Source organism: Engraulis encrasicolus, chromosome 13 (genome assembly GCF_034702125.1).
Source record: "Engraulis encrasicolus isolate BLACKSEA-1 chromosome 13, IST_EnEncr_1.0, whole genome shotgun sequence".
Classification (NCBI taxonomy): domain Eukaryota; kingdom Metazoa; phylum Chordata; class Actinopteri; order Clupeiformes; family Engraulidae; genus Engraulis; species Engraulis encrasicolus.
The window spans coordinates 52,384,582-52,403,284 of NC_085869.1; the positions used below are offsets into that span (position 1 = coordinate 52,384,582).

An 18,703-nucleotide genomic window follows, 5' to 3' on the forward strand; every position below is an offset into this window, starting at 1 on the left:
CAATAGGAAAAGTTGGAGGGCTACGGCGTTTTTGGTTGGTAGTCCGAAGGTGCTCTTTGGTCAAAAAATAGGATGCAAAAGAAACTAGGTATCCAAGGCACTCTTCCCAAAAAAGTTAAAATAGCTTTATTAAATGGCTAGATCATTATAGAAAAGTTAAAAACGCCAACATGTTTCGGCCAAGGAGTGGCCTTCATCAGGGCAGAGTCAATTGACTTTTTTGGGAAGAGTGCCTTGGATACCTCGTTTCTTTTACATTTCTAAATGCCCTTTTTACTTTTATACAGCCAACACATTTGTTTACAAGATTCAAACTTCAAAAGTCTTGGCTAGATATATTTATTGTGTGTTTTCTTGCACTTTTTGAAGACCTCTGAAACCTGTTTTTTTGTACAGTTGTGTTTATACTCAATTTAAATAAAACATGTTTGTATGACATCCAATTTTCTTTCAGATTATTTATTGTCAGGCTTTTCAGAATACAACCATATATTTCACTTTTGCATAGATGCTTACTGTTAGTTGAAAATACTTGAGAATGTCAGGGTGGTGCAAGCAGCCTAAAAGCCTCTGAAAGGCCTTAGACCTCAGAGGGTTAATGAGTCTCACCTGGGACACACCCATTGCTAACGAGCAGGGCCACAGTGCTGAGTGTGTGACACTATTTAAGGGACTCCAGAGTGCTGGTGGTATACAGGCTATCTTTCATCCAGACTCCAGACTCTTGTTCGTATCTTTCATTGTAGTCGGCATCATGAGATTCCCAGTTCTGGTTGTGCTGGTCGTGCTGCTTAATGCTTTAGTCTGTGATGGTGAGTAGTTTTAAAATTATTTGTCATTGCTAGATATAGAAAATGGCCATGCAGGATTTTTTGTAACCTCTCAGCTTCTGCTTCAGTTCTCTAGTTAAGTCTACAGTTTCTCCAGCCAAAGCAAACAGTCACCAAAAGGGTCACTAATTTTATTGAAAAGTCCTTAGTCCTCGACCTTCCTTTGGCACACATTCAAAAGTTGGAGGATCGGCGTAGCTACAAGTGTTCATATTTCACTCCATTCAATTAAAATAGTTATTTTCCAGGTAGGCTGGAGATGTAAAACTACATTTTATATACTCAATGCATGTGTATTCATTGCGGTGTTCTTTTCATGATGTGGGGAAACCTTCAATCTCTTATAATCGCATCATTTTACTTAACGAGTCTCACCTGGGGGACACCTATACTCCTGAGTAGTGAAAAGCATGGCACTTAAGTTCTGGAGTCATGAGGGCCCTTTCATTAGTTTTTGTAATTGTGCTTAATGTATTGGGCTGGTTTTGAAACAATTCCCTCATAACTTGGTGTACAAATAGTGCTGGCAGGCTTTGTGTAACCTTTCTGTTTCTGTTGTCAGTTTCTTCAACTCCGGTTAAAGGGATTTCTCCAGGCAAAGGCAAGGATCAACAAAAAGGTATGATTATTTTGGACAAATTGGTCACATTGTTGCTCAAAGATCATTAGTCTTAGTCACTGCAATGTGCTGTAGGATTGGCATTATGGACTTGTGATTTCATTGCATTAATATCCTCTGACCTGTTACTTGGCAGATCAACAGATCCAGACCAGACCCACACCACAGCAGCCCAAAGGTAAGGTAATGGGTTGTGGAGTGGGCACCTGTGTTCTCTGTGTAGTTCTTTGTTACAGTAGGTGAACACAGCGAGGAGCCAGGTGTAATCGTTTCCCGTGTAATCATTTAACTGAACTGGCCTATTATGTGACCCTGAGTCTAGTGGGGATGATGGGATGACTGCTCAAACACCAAATAGACATCGACCACTTGTATTGGTTCTTAACATTGTGTTGTGTAGTAGTAGGGCGTGGATGTAGAAATTGTGCATGCAGACTGTTTTGTAATCTCCCCATTTCTGTTGCCAGTTTCCACTTATCCGGTTAAGGATGTTTCTCCAGGCAAAGGGAAGGATCAACAAAAAGGTATGCCTGTAGACTTTGAACAAATTGGTCACATTGTTTCCCAAGGAAAGGTTGTTGTAAGCCATACCCTTGGATGTTTTGAGTAGGACTACCTCTACTATACTGGATGCTTGGCATTATACAGACTGCAAGACCTGATTTTAAATCCCTGGACTTATTGTTTGCCAGATCAATTGAGTGAAGATGATGTGACCGCTACCACTGCACACACTCCCTTGGATGAAACCACACCAGAATCTACAGGTACAGAAACCTTTTTTTAATGATTACTGTGAAGCAAGTTTCTGATTTCTTCATTAAGTTTGTTCTTACTGGTGAACAAATTGAGGATGATGTATCAAATGAAAGTGTATATCATTCTAATTTGTTCACTGAACTATTAAGCGCTGAATCATGTGGGGCTGCTCGAGCACCAAATACTGAGGCCTACTTACTACTTTTGGTCAATTGTAAACTACAGTTCACTATTTGTAGACATGATATTGAAACCTCCAATTTTTATGTCTACACTCGGGTCAATGATTGACTGTCTTCTTACCCAAAGATGTGGTGTTTTTTGAAAGCCATGTTACTCTTTCTGCAGAACATAACTCTGATGCGGACGAGGATGATGGCCAAGGTGATGACAACGGTAGCCAAGGTGATGGCGATAGCAGCCAGGTTGCGGGAGATGATGGCCTAGGTGACAATGATGAGGATGAGGATTCTAATGGCAATTCCTCTGAGGAAGGTATGGAGCAAGATGTTCATGAACGGCCTTCCTTACACACAGATGTGGCAGCTACCACAAGTTCCCCCAACAATAAGATCACCACGGATGGTACTTGTAATATCCCACAACTGCCTGTAATGCTTCTGATTGATTGATTCCCTTGCATAACCCAGGTGAAGATGACACTGACAGCAAAGCTGAAAATGGCCAAGGAGACAGCTCTGAGGATTCCGATGGCCAGTCATCTGAGGATTCCGATGGCCAGTCATCTGAGGATTCCGATGGCCAGTCATCTGAGGATTCCGATGGCCAGTCATCTGAGGATTCCGATGGCCAGTCATCTGAGGATTCCGATGGCCAGTCATCTGAGGATTCCGATGGCCAGTCATCTGAGGATTCCGATGGCCAGTCATCTGAGGATTCCGATGGCCAGTCATCTGAGGAAGGTAGGGAGCAAGCAACCTCAAATCTACAGAATTTATTGCCTGGAGCAAAATATCAGTTAAGCTTATAGTAGAAATGATGAAGTGTAGGAAGTTGCTGGTAATCTCATAACTGTCTGCACGGTTTATTCTGACTGATGATACTTTTTTTTTTGGCATTCCAGGTAACACCAATGAGGACGTGGTGTCCACAGAAAGCAGTTCATTGGATGAGTCTACACCAGAGACTAAAGGTGACAGGCTTTCATGATGGAAGTGTGCTTGTTTTCTCCTGTGTATGTTAATGGTACTTATGTCCAAATGTAAACAGGGTAATGTGTTGCAAAGCTTGTGTGCCGTGAGTTTGGGTTTTATTCATCCTCACTTTGAAGATTTTAAAAATGTTTGTTCCTTGGAAGCAGATTAACACTTGTGCTGATGACTCGTCTCTCCCTTTAGGTCCTGCTGTCAGCTCAACTAACTAGACTGGTTCATCCCATTGTTGCTGCTTGACTTGCTGTGTACGACCTTTTGGACAAGAAATAAAAAGAATAAATCCATGTTCTTTGTCTCTCCATTCTTTGTGTGTATAATCACATGCTCCAACTAAATCTAATGACCATCTCGGATGCAGTTCCTTGGCTGGGAGGCCAGGTGGTTATGGGACTGTAGACTCTATGAACCTTCCAGTGGATGAGAAGCGGGTGACATTAAGTGCATTCGATTTCTCAACGCATGTAGACCGCAATGCACTCTGGATGAAAATGCTGCATGACGGTTAGATTTCCTGTCAAACTTCAAAATTTCGGTGATGTTGCGTTGACGAGGTGACATGTCACATGGTGTCAAACTATCGCGGGATGAATGAATGCGACTGCATTTCAGATCTTGCAACCTCTGCCGTTGCGTATCCCCTTCAACGCTCGCCTGCAGACTGCCTCCGAGGTCACACGCCCATGAACCAGTTGGTCAACAACTCACGTGTGTGTATATGAGTCTTGTCTCACACCCCTACACAAGTTTGTGCAGGTCCCCACTTCAGCTCCTCCTTACTGCCTGTCCCCCCACTCCTCACACGTGGTGCGTTAGTAGAGCAAACTGGTGCGAGCTCATCGTCTCGTTCATATTTGTGGCCGACTTTAAATGCGCTGTATTTAATAACACCCACATCGTGACAAGTTCTCGCTCACGTGCTTTGTCAATGTTGGTCGACAGCAACAGAAGTTGTACGCTATTGTTGACAGTACATGAGACCTCCATGTGTCATTACCCAGGTGCATTGAGTGAGGATGCTGGTAGTCTAGTTTAATCATTGCTAAACAAGAAATGGGATTGCCAAAGTCTCATTCATCTGGAGTGAGACTCACACTTTCAGTCTTCAGGCCAAATTAGAGTTCTGCACACCAAATATTGGTTGGGTCTGGTTTGCGAACCACCTTTTGTGGATCTTGACGTAATTTCCTTCACTGCAGCCATTATCAAGGAATGTTGCTTTCTAGGTCAGTCAGTTTCTTGAAAGTGTCTTTGCTATCGTCGTTAACAAAGTCCTTCATACGAGCGACTCAACTCTCTCGAGACAGCGACGCTCACCACTAAATCCAAGGGAATGGTAAGACTGTCTTAAGACGGTTAGCAACGACAAGAATCGAGAAATGGACCCCTGGCTCAGTTAGCTTAGTATATTTGTATAAAGTGCAATGGCAATGTGCTGCTATCATTATTTGACAGTGTTTACGAGCAGAAAATGCAAGCATGAAAACATTTTTTTGAGTCTACCCGATGTTTACATTCGGTGGAGAACTACGGTAGTCAGACTGCAGGCACTGTGCCGTGAGTGATGCATTGCTTTTCTTGTTACCAATTCATTGTAGCTTCATTTGTTTACACACGCTAGAAGGAAAACATTGACATAACAGAATATTCATTGGTTTGCTCTCAAATTATCGGCACTGTACTGCTATGAAAACGAGGAAATAGCGGAGATGACCAATCAGTCTTTTGTCTGGCAATACAGCACCGCATGATATAACCTTGAGGCGGACCAAGCCCCGGCGCGGAAAAATGTCCACATTACAGGATGATTTTACAAGAACTTAGGTCGAAGCCAATGAGCTTTCTTCCATAGAGATGACTCACTCATCAGGGACTCATACGACTCCTATTGTTTTGTGTACTTGCTTGCACCACCGAGAGATTACAACATATACCATGTATACCAAGCTGATAGATCACATGATAAACCTGAGGCACAGGCGGCACAAGATATTTACACTTTTGCCAATGAATTGATCATTTTACATCATATAACTGTACCATGAAAGTCTATTATCACAGCATCTGGTTACACGTACATTATGACAGGTACTGTATGCCATTGCCTTAGAATTTGTGCTATGTCAGTTGGTTTTGTCATCCTCAAGATTCAGCCGCTGTCCAACAGTTGTACTGGCTCTCTACTGGAAAAGGAAACACCAAATGGAGTAGGTGGATGTCTCCATCTAACCTTTTCACACCGCTGACCAGATCCACCAGATATAGTTTTCCTGTAACGCCCATTACCCACTACATTAACATCACGTCACACATCGTATTTCTGGTTTACTTCTGTGATCCTCCACAAGATCCACACCAAAGTAAGTTACCGTGATTCAGCAAACGTCCTCCATCTGGAGTAGCTCTCTACAGGAAAAGACAGCCCATACTCTAACCTTATCACTGATGAAGAGATCCACACCAGGTAGAGCTTTCCCAGTAGCTTCTCCCAGAGATGGGACCAAGTCACTAATTTGCAAGTCGAAAGTAAGTCTCAAGTCCTTCCAATCAAGTCCGAGTCGAGTCACAAGTTATGACACATTTGACCAAGTCAAGTCCAAGTCCAAGTCGTGCCAAAGCCAAGTCAAGTCCAAGTCTTGTTTTTTCCAAGTCCTTAACAAGTCACCTTGTATGTGCAATATTGACAATTAACTTTGGTCATAAATTCATTACCTCTCCACACCGCATGTCCCCCTTCGCCAGTCATGTCCCTTATGAAAATCGACCATGGTATGCATTGGTTTTTGGTTTTACTAGGTTTAACTATAAATTGAACCATAGTTTTACCACGGTTTATAATTAGTCATTAAATTACTTTTATCTTTTATCCAACGCACATATTGGTGACAGTCCTTGAGGCAATGTGGGGTTAGGTGCCTTGCTCAAGGGCACTTCAGTCATGGATGGAGGTGTAGGGAGAGGTGGGTCTAAGGGTGGGATTCAAACCTGCAACTCTGTGATCTTCAGCCCAACTCCCTAACCATTACACCACGACTGTAGACAAGCTTTCATGTTTTTTTTTGGGGTGACCATGCAACCCACAATTGATCATGGTTTTTTTTAGCATGGTTTGTGACTATGGTTAAAGGTAAATCGTTTTTTCTTTCCTTCATACATTTTTTCACACACAAAAGCAAAGAAAATAATATATTCATTGACTTGGAGCACAATTGCACGCCATTGCAAGCTAAAGCTGTGAAGTCGAGTCAAGTCTCAAGTCAATAGCGTACAAGTCGAGTCAAGTCACAAGTCATTCCTAATATTGGCAAGTCAAGTCTCAAGTCGAGTCATTTGTGATTCAAGTCACAAGTCAGTCCAAGTCACAAGTCCACATCTCTGGCTTCTCCTACCTGTATTCTGACCTCCATGCCCAATGCTCTCTACAATAACGCAATATCAACTTCATTCCAACATCTGTCCCGCCACTGCCACAAAAGTCTCCCAATTTTTTCACTACTCAAATATTGGCAGGTATGTGATGGAGAGGACACAGAAGCACCAATTATGATAACGGCAGGATGAGAGAAAAATCAAACAGAGCAGGATGGGGATGGATGTCAAAGTCACCTTCTCGCTGCCGGCCAGATCGACCAGGTAGAGTTTTCCGGACAGCTTCTTCTCCGTCTCCACGTTCTCCTGCTTGATGTTGATCTGGAAGATGCTGTGGCTACGGGAGCTGTGCTCATTCATGTCTGCAGGGGAACATTGAGGGAACACTATGAGAACCCATTAGGTATTGGAAGTTGCTCATCATTGTTCATGTCTGTGGGGGAATACTGAGGAAACGCAACAGACCGCTGTGAGAACCAAGCGTGAGATAGTGCTTGCAAAAGTATCTTGCTCACCATCATTCATATCTATGGGGAACAATGAGGAAACGGTGAGGGAACGTCGTCAGAACCCACTGGATGGTGGCAGGGAAAATAACTTGCTCATCATTACTCATGTCTGTGGGGAACGATGAGGAAATCGAATCATGATGATGCGAAATAGGTGTCTCTAATACACCTGATGTGCAAAAGCTATCACAGATGAGGATGCAAGTGTGTTTCTGACCTAAGTGTCAAAGGCAAAGTTAATATTATTGTCAAAAGTAGGTTGTACACACAGGGTTTGAAGTTGCTGTACTCGCTAGGCACACAGTGCAAAATGATAACCTTATACATATTACATGTACGTACAATAATCTCCTAATCCTCTAAAGACATGGTTTTGGAGGATAGTCTGCAGTGTCATGCTGAGGAGAAAGAGTTGGAAATAAGCACTGTGGCAAGCAGAAGCTTGAATGAGTGACTGCAACGTTGGTGAATTCCCGTAAGCAGTTTTCCTGACAGGAAATACGCCCTGCCGCTCTGCCAGGCACTCACTCACTCCTGCCCGGAAACTACGTCTCCCATAATGCATTAGGGGCTAATTAGCATGCAAGATTAGAGGCCAGTGCTGAGAGCTGACCCCGCTGCATAAATAAGGGGTGTGTTTCAATATGTGACCTTGCGTCCTCCACTTGTGCTTGTGGCCTCGTACAAGTAATACGTTGTGATGACATCACTGACAACAACATATTTCAATATCTCGCAAAAGCTCAATTGTAAAGTCATTTTCTCTTTTGCAAACCGGATGGTAAATAAATAATAGTCCCCCAAAAATTGTTTTGGCTAGCCTGACAGTGGGGAAACTTAATTGTTTTCTCCACAGAGGCGGGGCAACAGGAAAACGTGAGGCCATAAGCCCAAGTGGAGGAGGCAAGGTCACATATTGGAATGCAGACAAGGAGTTATGAGTGGCTCACTTGTGACGGCAACATGGCGGTTGGCCTTGCCCTCATCGATCACATCCATCACCTCCTCTGGGCTGGACACGAAGCGCTCTGTGCAGCCCTGGAAACATCAGGTGGACATACAGATATGTACACACACACACGCACACACACACACACACACACACACACACACACACACACACACACACACACACACACACACACACACACACAAACACAAACAAAACACGCCCACGCAATCATGCACGCACGCATGCACACATACACGCATAAAAATATGACCCTGTCGATTAAATGTACACAACTTAATTATATTTATATATAAAAAAATAAATGTTGCCAATATATTTACATTCAGTATATACAGGGAAGGCAAATAGTAATTTAAAAAGAGGATTTTTTTCTGATCAGCTACATAAAAGAAAGAGCAATCAGTTACCTTTACATAGGGCACCCTGAATTTGTCCTCGTGTACAGCCAGGTTGGTCTTGGACACTAACAGAGAAAAAAAGACAACCTTTAGATGTCTTTTCAATGCCCTCACACTTCTTGAAAAAGAAATAAATAATACTCCTTGCGTTTCTGTGCTGTAATCAAACTCCTGTACTGGCACAGTCAGTTCCTGTGCCCATCTGTCTAAAGGACAGACGAAGGCGAAAAAGTTGGCCTGTTCCTTACCATCCAAAAGGTCTCGGATTTTGTCAAGGTAGATCTCAAAATAGGACACCTGCAGACAAGAAAGACATAGAATATGTAGCTTTGCGATGACAGCATCACTGAGAAACAACAGGATATGGCCCACATTGAGGTAAAATGTAAATATATAAATACACACACACACACACACACACACACACACACACACACACACACACACACACACACACACACACACACACACACACACACACACACACTAGTATTGTTAATTATCGGTGTATATTTGGAGTGGAGAGTTTGTACAGTGTACATATAGTAGCCTACTTAATTCACATTTGCACTAAATCTACTGTAGGCCTGCACTATATTGTTCTTCGGTAAAGCAAGCAAAACAAAATAAAATCATATTCCTGATATTTGTCTTGTGTTGAGAAGAAATGGGCAATACAGTGACCCAGAGACAAAGTGCATACAGAATTTGCACAGTATGTACTGAATTGTGCAACATATGTACTACCATAATGTACATGCATTCATTTGTACTAGTAATTTGTATGCATGTCATTGCTGTAAAGCAACCAGAACAAGCTTGTCCTGTTGGTGTGAGGGGGGACGCTGGGACAGTGACCCAGATAGCGTGCCCCCTCTCCATATGGCACAGGTGGCTCATTCTGCTGTCACCTCCGGGGGTAACCACGGGTGACCTGTAATCCCCCACCAGTTCAGGATGTCATCTCACCCAAAACAGACACCCCCCTACTCACACCCCATGTAGTCACGGTGCTATTCACTACTACACTTCATTACAGGGTCAGCCATGATGACAGAGAGAACGCATTTTAAATGCCAATGTCTTCACATATTCTATAATTTCCATTATGTATTATAGTATAGCTGTTGCATAAATAATACTAGAAATGCGCTCAGAGAGTGCAGACCTCTGTCAAGGAAGCTGTTTGGCAAGACATTTGACTATGTTACACCTTAATTTTTTCCAAGCCTTTCTGCCTTTTAGTTATCCTGCTGTCAGACAGACAAACAAACACACAGACAGACAGACAAACAAACAGACAACATAGCCTCATTGGCGGAGGTAATAACAAGGTGTATTGAATGTTATTTGTTTCATTTGGTGTCCACAATAATATGGCCTCCTCTGTGAAACACTATATAATACATAGTGTTGTACTTTAAGTACAACAATACTAAAATGTGCCAGGGATGTGAAGAACAGGGGTCCGTTTCTCAATTCTTGTCGTTGCTAACCGTCTTAAGACCATCTCAAGCCGTAACACCATGCCCTTGGATTTAGTGGTGAGCGTCGCTGTCGAGAGAGAGTTGAGGCGCTCTTACGAAGGACGATGCTACCGTCGTTAGCAAAGACGCTTTCGAGATACGGACCCCAGGTGTAGGATAGTGCAGAAAATGAAAATATAAACATAATTATAAAATATAAAAATATAAATACAGTGAGTCCAATATGTATTTGATCCCTTGCTGATTTTGTTGGTTTGCCTACTAACAAAGACATGATCAGTCAATAAATGTTATGATAATATGTATTCTAATATGGAGAGACAGAATATCAAAAAGAAAATCCAGAAATTAACTGAAGAGAATATATATTAATTTATTTCCATTTCATCGAGCAAAATAAGTATTTGATCCCCTGCCAACTGATTACAGTTCCGGGCCCACAGACCAGATGGGCACTTCCGATCAACTTGTCATCTGAATTAAAGACACCTGTACATACTAACATGCATAAAAGACACATTGAATCAGCAGAATCAGTCCATAGTATGAGTGAATCAGTCACACTCCAACCTCACTAGCATGGGAAAGACCAAAGAGTGGTCAAATGATATCAGGGACACGGTTTTAGACCTGAACAAAGATTAAATGGGCTGCAAAGCCACAAGAAAGAGACTGGGTATTAATGACCCAGCTGTTGATGCATTTCTTCCAAAATGTGAGGAATACAAAATGACTATCCATCAGCCTGTCTGGGGTTCTATACAAGATTTGACCTTTTGTAGGGATTTGATAATCATGAGAACAGAAAGAAATCACCCTAGAGCTGTACGGGATGAACTAGGCAATGATATCAAAGCTACTGGGACCAAAATCACTGAGAAAACTACTGGTAGCACTTAATGCCACAGAGGTTTAAAATCCTGTAGTGCACACATGGTACCTCTACTTCAGAAGGAACCTGCGCAGTCCCACTTGAGGTTTGCCAACGGACATCAGACTGGTTTAGGATATGATAAGGAGGTGCTGTAGTCAGATGAAACCAAAATCAAGCTGTTTGGCATTATCACAATTCAATGTGTTTTGAGAAAGAGTACCACTGTCTATGATCCCAAGAACACCCTCCTCACCATCATGCATGAAAGTGGTATCATTATGGTTTGAGGGTGTTTGTCTGGCCAAGGCACAGGACAACTTCACATCGTCAATGAATGGATGGAGGGAGACATGTAATGTGCAATCCTGAGTGCAAACGTCCTTCCCTCCACCACTACACTGATGGGTGGGCCATTGTTGGATCTCCCAACATGACAATAATACACAACATACAGTCAAAGCAACGAAGGAATGGCTCAATAAGAAGCATATTAAAGTCGTGAAGTGGCCTAGACAGTCTCCAAATATTAACCCTATAGTAATTCTATGGAGAGAACTGAACCTCCCATTTGCCAAGCTACAGCCACAAACTATTAATGTTTTAGAGATAATGTGCAAAGAGAAATGGGCAAAAATAGTTTCTACTATATGCACAAACATTGTCATTAACTAAAAGAAGCATCTAACCTCAGTGCTAGAAAACTAGGGCTTTGCCACAAAGCACTTTATCTTCTTTAGCTAGAGGGGTGAAATACTTATTACCCTAAATTAAATACAAATAAATTAAAATATATTATTTTAAGTTATTTTCTGGAATTTCTTTTTGATATTCTGTCTCTCCATGTTTGAATACATATTATCATAAATTTATAGACTGATCATGTCTTTATTAGTGGGCAAACGGGCAAAATCAGCAAGGGATCAAATACATATTGGACTCACTGTATATGTTTATATTGTGTATAGACACATGTACTGTATTATCACCTTGATGTGGAACTCCAGGTTCTCGTCCATGGAGTAGATGTGGTCAAAGATGTCCGCAGCGATGCGAGGGATGATTCCCATGACATTGCGGTCATGCAGCTTTCCCTGTGGGGGAGGAAGTAGAGATGGGAAAGGATTACATCATTACACCAACACACATGTAGATATTGCCAGGTGTTCACCCAATCAGGTTTAGCCCTGATTTTATAGATCCATTTATATATTTATTTGTTTATTTACCCTCTCCTATATCCTTGTCTGGAGCACTTGTCTGCTTGTCATGTTTTGTTTTCATTGTCCTGTTTTTTGTTCCGTTACTGTCCTTTGTCACCGTCATTAGCATTGTGTTGTCTGTGCAAGTTTTTATTGTGACTGATGTGTAAGCTTTGTCTGTGTAAGCTTTTGCTACTTTTACCTGCAACCAAATCTACCTTCGGGTATAAATAAAGCCACCTTAACTTTATCAATATACACTCAGATTTGTAGTCAGATAGTCTTAAATCTATTCTCCAAAAGGTAAATCTTACCTAGTGGTCACACACACGTTAAGTATCTCAAGGCTAAATGCTACAATAATGTTTGTATATAGATTCAATCTCTTCCCGGAACAGTGCTCTGTCTAGGCACACAAGTTAAATACAGTATGTTGTATTTTTGGAATAAGGATAAGAATGTGTATATCATTTTTCTCAATGTTATGCTGACATAGATGATTATTGCGGGTAAAGACACAAGGGGGTTGAGAAACTGGGATTGACTACTCGGAAGGGCAGCAGACCGCCTAGAAATTTGTAACCGTGAGAAATATATTTTAAAAAAGAAAGGGTAGAGGTGCACAAAGACCTGTGACATGTAAAGATGAGTGACACTGACGTGTGCAATTCTTTTTCTGCTCACTTGTTATCGCACGTGCCATCTAACCAGAGGTGGTATTCAAACATTTATGACCAATGTGTCACCAATACCAAACCAGCGAGATTGAATCAGAGTTTCATGGCATGAAAAATGCAGCTGACCTTGGGGTCGTTTCTAATATTAGAGAATGGATTATGGTTCTAGGTGACTGACTCCACAGTAGACTAAACGTTAACATTGTTTGATATTTCCAGTGTTCCCTCATAGGCACACCTCACCAACAGGCAATAACATTGTTATTGAGTCAGTGATATTAAAACTGTAGCAACCCTAGTGACCACTGAGTGTGTGTGTGTGTGTGTGTGTGTGTGTGTCTGTGTGCATGTGTGTGTCTGTGTGTGTGTGTGTGTGTGTGTGTGTGTGTGTGTGTGTGTGTGTGTGTGTGTGTGTGTGTGTGTGTGTGTGTGTGTGTGTGTGTGTGTGTGTGTTCATGTGCAGTCACACAAGTGTGTGTATGGAAATTAGGCAATCATCAATAATGCTTGAAAAATTATTTTTGTGTGATTCTGTCAATATGATTGTGCTATTTATGTGTATTTAGAGGCGTTGAAGTAATTATTTCATTTCCATTTGCACACAGCCCCTTCAAGGCTCGGGCTGGTTTCCAGGGAAACTACCGCAGTTTCCCCATTGAGCAATCTGCTGCTTTTGTCGAGAGTCGCCGCCAACACAGGAACACAATCTCCTATGTGCTGCCCAGGACTGGACCGGTAACCTGGCATACGGGGCATTTTCCCTGTGGTCCGCCAGTCATCAGGGGCCGACGCTTTTGGTTTATTTTATTTTTTTTAATTACATTAAAAATTAAAATTTCTATTAGAAAACGACCCACAATGTAGTAATTGTAGTATCATAACTGCAGTATGGTGGTGGGGGTGAGGGGCTGGTCCATGCCAAAAAAATGCCCAGGCCAGTTTGTGGCCCCAGTCCAGCCCTGCTGCCCAGCCTCAGCACGGTTTCAGCCAAGTCAGGAGTATTCCGGTAACTGACCAACAGAGCAGGAAATTACATCAGAGCATAACTCCATCAACTTCCTGTGAGGTGCAGTGAAATATAATTTACGGCTCCTGCTCAGAGCGATTGCCAAACACGTCTCACGTAGCCCCGGCTTTGAAAAGTTAATTACATTGTATTCCAATTTCTCTGACAAGCTATCAGGTATCCCGTTCCGTTATAATTCCAGCACAGATGAGAATAGAAGGACAAAAGGTTTCCTGGCTGGACCTACAGCTGTATTTAGCAATGTCAAAGGGGTGGTATCGTAGATAGCAGCGGAGTAGTTTGAGAGTAGAACACACCTCCGAAAAATCGACTGACTACAACTCACTGCAAATCAGACCACTCAACTATGAAGTAATCAACTAAGAAGGGTCATACTACAACATCAAGCTTATGTACCTTGAGTTATTATTTCACATCTTATGCAATTTTATTTAACAGCCTCTAAGAACTCATTCCAATTTGTATCATGATTGTATCATGAAGACAACAAGTTCAGATTGGAGAACAAATGCGACCAAACTGTATGTTCTCCACTCTCTGTGTGCCTCCTAGGCAGGGCTCTAAATCAACTCTTTTCATCACCAGCCAAAATGGCTCATAGATGCTAATCTTACAAGCCAAACACGCTCACTAATGGGTCAAAGTGGCTGGTAAGTTGGTCTTTTCTACCAGCCAAACTGAAATTTCACCAGCATTTGGTAGGTTGGTTGGCAGGTATTCATTTAGAGCCCTGCTCCTAGATAATCATTGTCTCACTGTAAGAGAAGGGAATGGTTATTTGTCATCAGCACAGCAAAGCAGCCGTGTTGGTGATGCATGAGGTCTGTCTGTAGGTGCAATCCCCAGCCCATAATCCCCATGCCATCCTTTAATCATCTGCTTTCACTGCTCTAAGACTCTTACACAGGATATCCAACAATATGAAAGACATCCTTAAACCCCGTTTTTTTTCTGGAGCTCCTTGAGATTACGGGCTCAAGACAACCTCAATCCTTAATCTCAATCCATGCTCAACGGGAGCCCTTGCTATTGGGCATCAAGGACAAAAATATAAAATATGCTGATGCCAAATACAATAATTGAATTATGCTTTATGTGTGGTCCCGATGAAAGCTATGTTAGCCATAGTCATAAGCAAAGCAGACAGACAGACAGACAGACAGACAGACAGACAGACAGACAGACAGACAGACAGACAGACAGACAGACAGTCAGACTCAAGTCAATACTTCTTAAGAACTCTCTGCTCAGTCAACAGAATATTTTTACCGCTCTGTAAGCACCTTACCTCCATGGTGTGAGTCTTTCCCGATGACGTTTGGCCGTAGGCAAAAATGGTTCCATTGTAACCCCCAAGCACATCTGTTGAAAAAGAAGGAAGAACAGCATGCATTTCAGCTTGAACGGCTGAATAAATGAGCACATTACGTATGCACAGTTACACTGTCAAAGAGGTAAAGAAAGACAAAAAAAACCCAGCTTACCCTTGACGATCTGTTTGGCACAGTTCTCATACACTTCCAACTGCTCTGTGTTGGGCGGCAGCACTCTGTCAAACACGTACGGTTTGCCCTGCAAAAAAGAGGCACAATGAATGCTCAACATTAGCCAGGTCACCGCTGCCTTTCATTTGCTCCGCATTTAATTATATTAACATGACAACTAATTTGATTAAGACTCAATTAGGACAAAGCAGGAGCATCTGGCGTGATGAAGTCACGTACATTTCAACACAAGACAGAAAAAAATGCTTCCTGCTCATCACCCCCAGTGCTCTCTTAACTGTTGTGGCACTATTCACCAGAGACCATGTCCTGCCATGGTCCTGTATGGTACAGTTTGAGGAAGGGGAGTAAGACTAGGCACATCTCTCTCCACCTTCAAGAAGCAAGTAAAGAGCCTTCTCTTTTTCGTGACTATTTACTGCACTAGTGCATGAGCTGACCCAGCTGACTAAACTCTATGGCATGTGTGTGTGTGTGTGTGTGTGTGTGTGTGTGTGTGTGTGTGTGTGTGTGTGTGTGTGTGTGTGTGTGTGTGTGTGTGTGTGTGTGTGTGTTTGTATTTGTATTTGTGTGTGTGTGTGCGCTAATGTCCTAAAAAAACTCTACTGTACTTGTTGTTCTGTATATTTCCTGTTTGCTTTGTATCTGCTAGTGTTGTTGGCTATGCTTATGTCCTCGATTGTTTGGTTGGTTAAAAAGACAACGTAATGTAATGTAATTTAATGAGTAGGGAGGGGAACAACTGTATGGAGCTCTGAGTGTGAAAGGCGAGGGTCCCATTCAGTCAGAGGGATTGGGACACCGTGCAGTGACTTGCCAGGCAGACGCATATGAGGCATACATGCAGTTTATGTTCATTTACATTCAACACAAGACGAAAACTGCTTCCTTTCTATTCTATTTAGTAATTTGTCTAAGACTTGTGTCTTGCCGTGGCCCTGTATGTTTAAGGAGGAGGAGGTCAGGGGGGAACAAGTGTCTTGAGGCGCTTTTTTAGAGTGTGAATGGCAGGGTTCCTTTCAGTCAGATGAATTAGGACAGCGTGCCGTGCAGTGGATTGTTGGGGCTCCCTGAGGAATGAAGCAAAGGACAACACCGACAGCAGCCAGGGTTGCCAGATGAGTCTGAGGATTTTTTTCCACCCCAAAAAATGTTCAAAACCAGCCTGGAAGCACTAAATTCCGCCCAATTTGAAGTAAATTCTACTGATTTCTATTGGCGTGCATTTGCCGAAAAAACCCGCCAAAATGCTCTTTTTGCCCGTTTTTACCCGCAGACGGTCAGCCTACGCAGCCCAATTGAGCGGGAAACCGCCCAATCTGACAACACTGACAGCAGCACCAGCAGCAGCAGCATCCAGTGGCAGCAACAACAGCAGGAGTCTCCAGATGGTGAAGAGCTGCCTGGCCAAATCGCATGAAGGCATTTTCCATGCTGAGCATGACGTCCAGCGGGACTGTCTGCCTGTCCTGTCCTCTGTCCACAGAGACTATTATTATAATGGAGAATTACAAGACATTTACAAGGGGAGGATAGAGCGGCTCCTCTCAACAGCACTGTACCAACGCTAGAAGTTTCCAGACTATTTACTGTGCTTAGGTGTAGCCCCATACTGCACGCCATTCCACCAGTGGAAAGCTCTAGTAATCATTGAAAAGTTAACAACCATAGTACTACTATCACATAAACACAGGGCCTTTAGTAATGTACTACGACTTGATACTTGCCATTCTGGTAACAGAAAATGTACGTATAACATTGTGCCTTTAACGGGTTAAGCCTATGTACTGTTGGCTGTTGTAATAGTAAATTGGACTGTGGCTGGTCATGAAGTGAGTTAAGGCTCTCCTGCTTTCTCCAACACTTGGGGTGGTTGTGGGTTTCTTTAATACTTTAATAGTGTTTTTTGCTGTCATTGAGTAACGTCCTTTAGAGAAAAAACTAGACATTAGAGTACTGTATGTGCGAGCAAGGACACTAGGTGACAAATGAGAGTAACACATTGTCAACAAGAACAAATAGCACAACATGTGCCAGGGCTTTATGTAGGATTTTTTGGCATGAGGGAGCATCATGGCAGGTTTCGGGGGTGAAGGGGGGTGTTCCCCCCCCCCCCCACCCGTCCCCCGTGAATGAGAAATTTACTTGGGGTGCTCAAATATATATATTTTAAAACAAAGTATGAGGGCGCACCCACGGAGGTATGAGGGTGGAGCGCCCCTATTTCCCTGCTGAGAAAAAGCCCTGTGTGCACTGCACACTGTGGGACAAAAATGGCTTAGTGTGGGCAGAATGCAGGCTATTTAAAGTCATCAGCAGATGACACAACCGAAAAGAACAAAGATAAACAGAGGTAATTTTGTTTCAACAATAAAAGGACAAATATGTTATTTGCCAGAAACTCCATTCAAAATGCATGAATGAAATTCTCTGCTCCCATCCCCCCCGGCCTTTTTGCATATTCTGTCTGCTAGTTTTCCCGGTGGAGGTGTCGTTGGGTTCACAGCTCCAGGGTTATCCCTGAGCTAGCTCTGGGCCGGCTGGCAGACCTTGAAAACTGAAAGAGGACCCACTCCATCCCATCCCCAACCCCAGCCCTAATCAAAACCCCATCCCCATCCCCATCCCCATCTCCTATCCGTCCCCATCCCCATCCATCCCAGCTCCATCCCCATCCCCAGCCCAGCCCAGCCTCATCCCCCTAGCTGCCTATGATTAACACCCGTCCCCTTTGACACCCTCCTGCTTAGCTGCCTAATCGGCCGGTGTCTATTGTTTAAATCAACCCATTACTGGAGTGTCACCAGGGCAGGCACACTTAATTGACACTGAATGTCAAAGAGGCCTGAAAGCAAAAATAAGTGTGCATGTTGACGAATAAAGATGAATTCAAATTTAGAACCGCAAAAAAATCTAAATCCTTCAATGAGAAAAATATTTTTGAGGATTCTTAATATCGCACTAAAATGTGTGCTCAAGAGATGGAGAATGGTAAGCTGCTGGCTATACAATTTCCGGAAGGCACTCCGGTCCATCACTGGAAAGCTATACAATCTAAGGCAGGACTGATCAATATGTTTGTGTGCGAGTGCACAAGACCGAGAGAGAGAGAGAGAGAGAGAGCAAGAGAGAGAGAAAGAAAGAGACACAGACAGGTGGCTATGGATATGTGCGCATGCTCATTTGTGTGTGTGTGTGTGTGTCTGTGTCTGTGCGTCTGTGCGTCTGTCTGTCTGTCTGTCTGTGCGCCTGTGTGTGTCGTGAGAGTGATGGGGGTGTATCGGTGACATTTTCCAAACTCCTGT

At 42.9% G+C, this 18,703-nt stretch overlaps 2 protein-coding genes across 2 annotated transcripts in view; one reads left to right on the forward strand and one right to left on the reverse strand.

The window, feature by feature from the left end:
• kif5c (kinesin family member 5C) overlaps positions 1-18,703 on the reverse strand; it is an 81,219-nt gene that overhangs the window by 55,897 nt on the left and 6,619 nt on the right. The window contains exons 2-8 of the mRNA XM_063214704.1: positions 15,378-15,465; positions 15,182-15,255; positions 11,977-12,081; positions 8,878-8,926; positions 8,639-8,694; positions 8,209-8,296; positions 6,987-7,111 (exon numbers count right to left, since the gene is read on the reverse strand). Of these exons, the coding sequence (XP_063070774.1) occupies positions 6,987-7,111; positions 8,209-8,296; positions 8,639-8,694; positions 8,878-8,926; positions 11,977-12,081; positions 15,182-15,255; positions 15,378-15,465 (585 nt within the window). The remainder of the gene's footprint in view (positions 1-6,986; positions 7,112-8,208; positions 8,297-8,638; positions 8,695-8,877; positions 8,927-11,976; positions 12,082-15,181; positions 15,256-15,377; positions 15,466-18,703) is intronic.
• On the forward strand, positions 677-3,667 carry LOC134461371 (clumping factor B-like). The gene is made up of 9 exons (XM_063214234.1): positions 677-812; positions 1,393-1,449; positions 1,586-1,627; positions 1,917-1,973; positions 2,142-2,216; positions 2,557-2,703; positions 2,859-3,131; positions 3,293-3,361; positions 3,567-3,667. Exons 1-9 carry the CDS (start codon positions 755-757, stop codon positions 3,590-3,592), a joined length of 804 nt encoding a protein of 267 aa, XP_063070304.1. The 5' UTR covers positions 677-754; the 3' UTR covers positions 3,593-3,667.

Excerpts from the sequence above, each read along its gene's own strand:
- LOC134461371 (XM_063214234.1), top strand. The coding sequence starts at position 755 with ATGAGATTCCCAGTTCTGGTTGTGCTGGTCGTGCTGCTTAATGCTTTA. Across the intron at positions 813-1,392 it reads TAATGCTTTAGTCTGTGATG|TTTCTTCAACTCCGGTTAAA; the intron begins GTGAGTAGTTTT and ends TTCTGTTGTCAG. Across the intron at positions 3,132-3,292 it reads TGGCCAGTCATCTGAGGAAG|GTAACACCAATGAGGACGTG; the intron begins GTAGGGAGCAAG and ends TTGGCATTCCAG.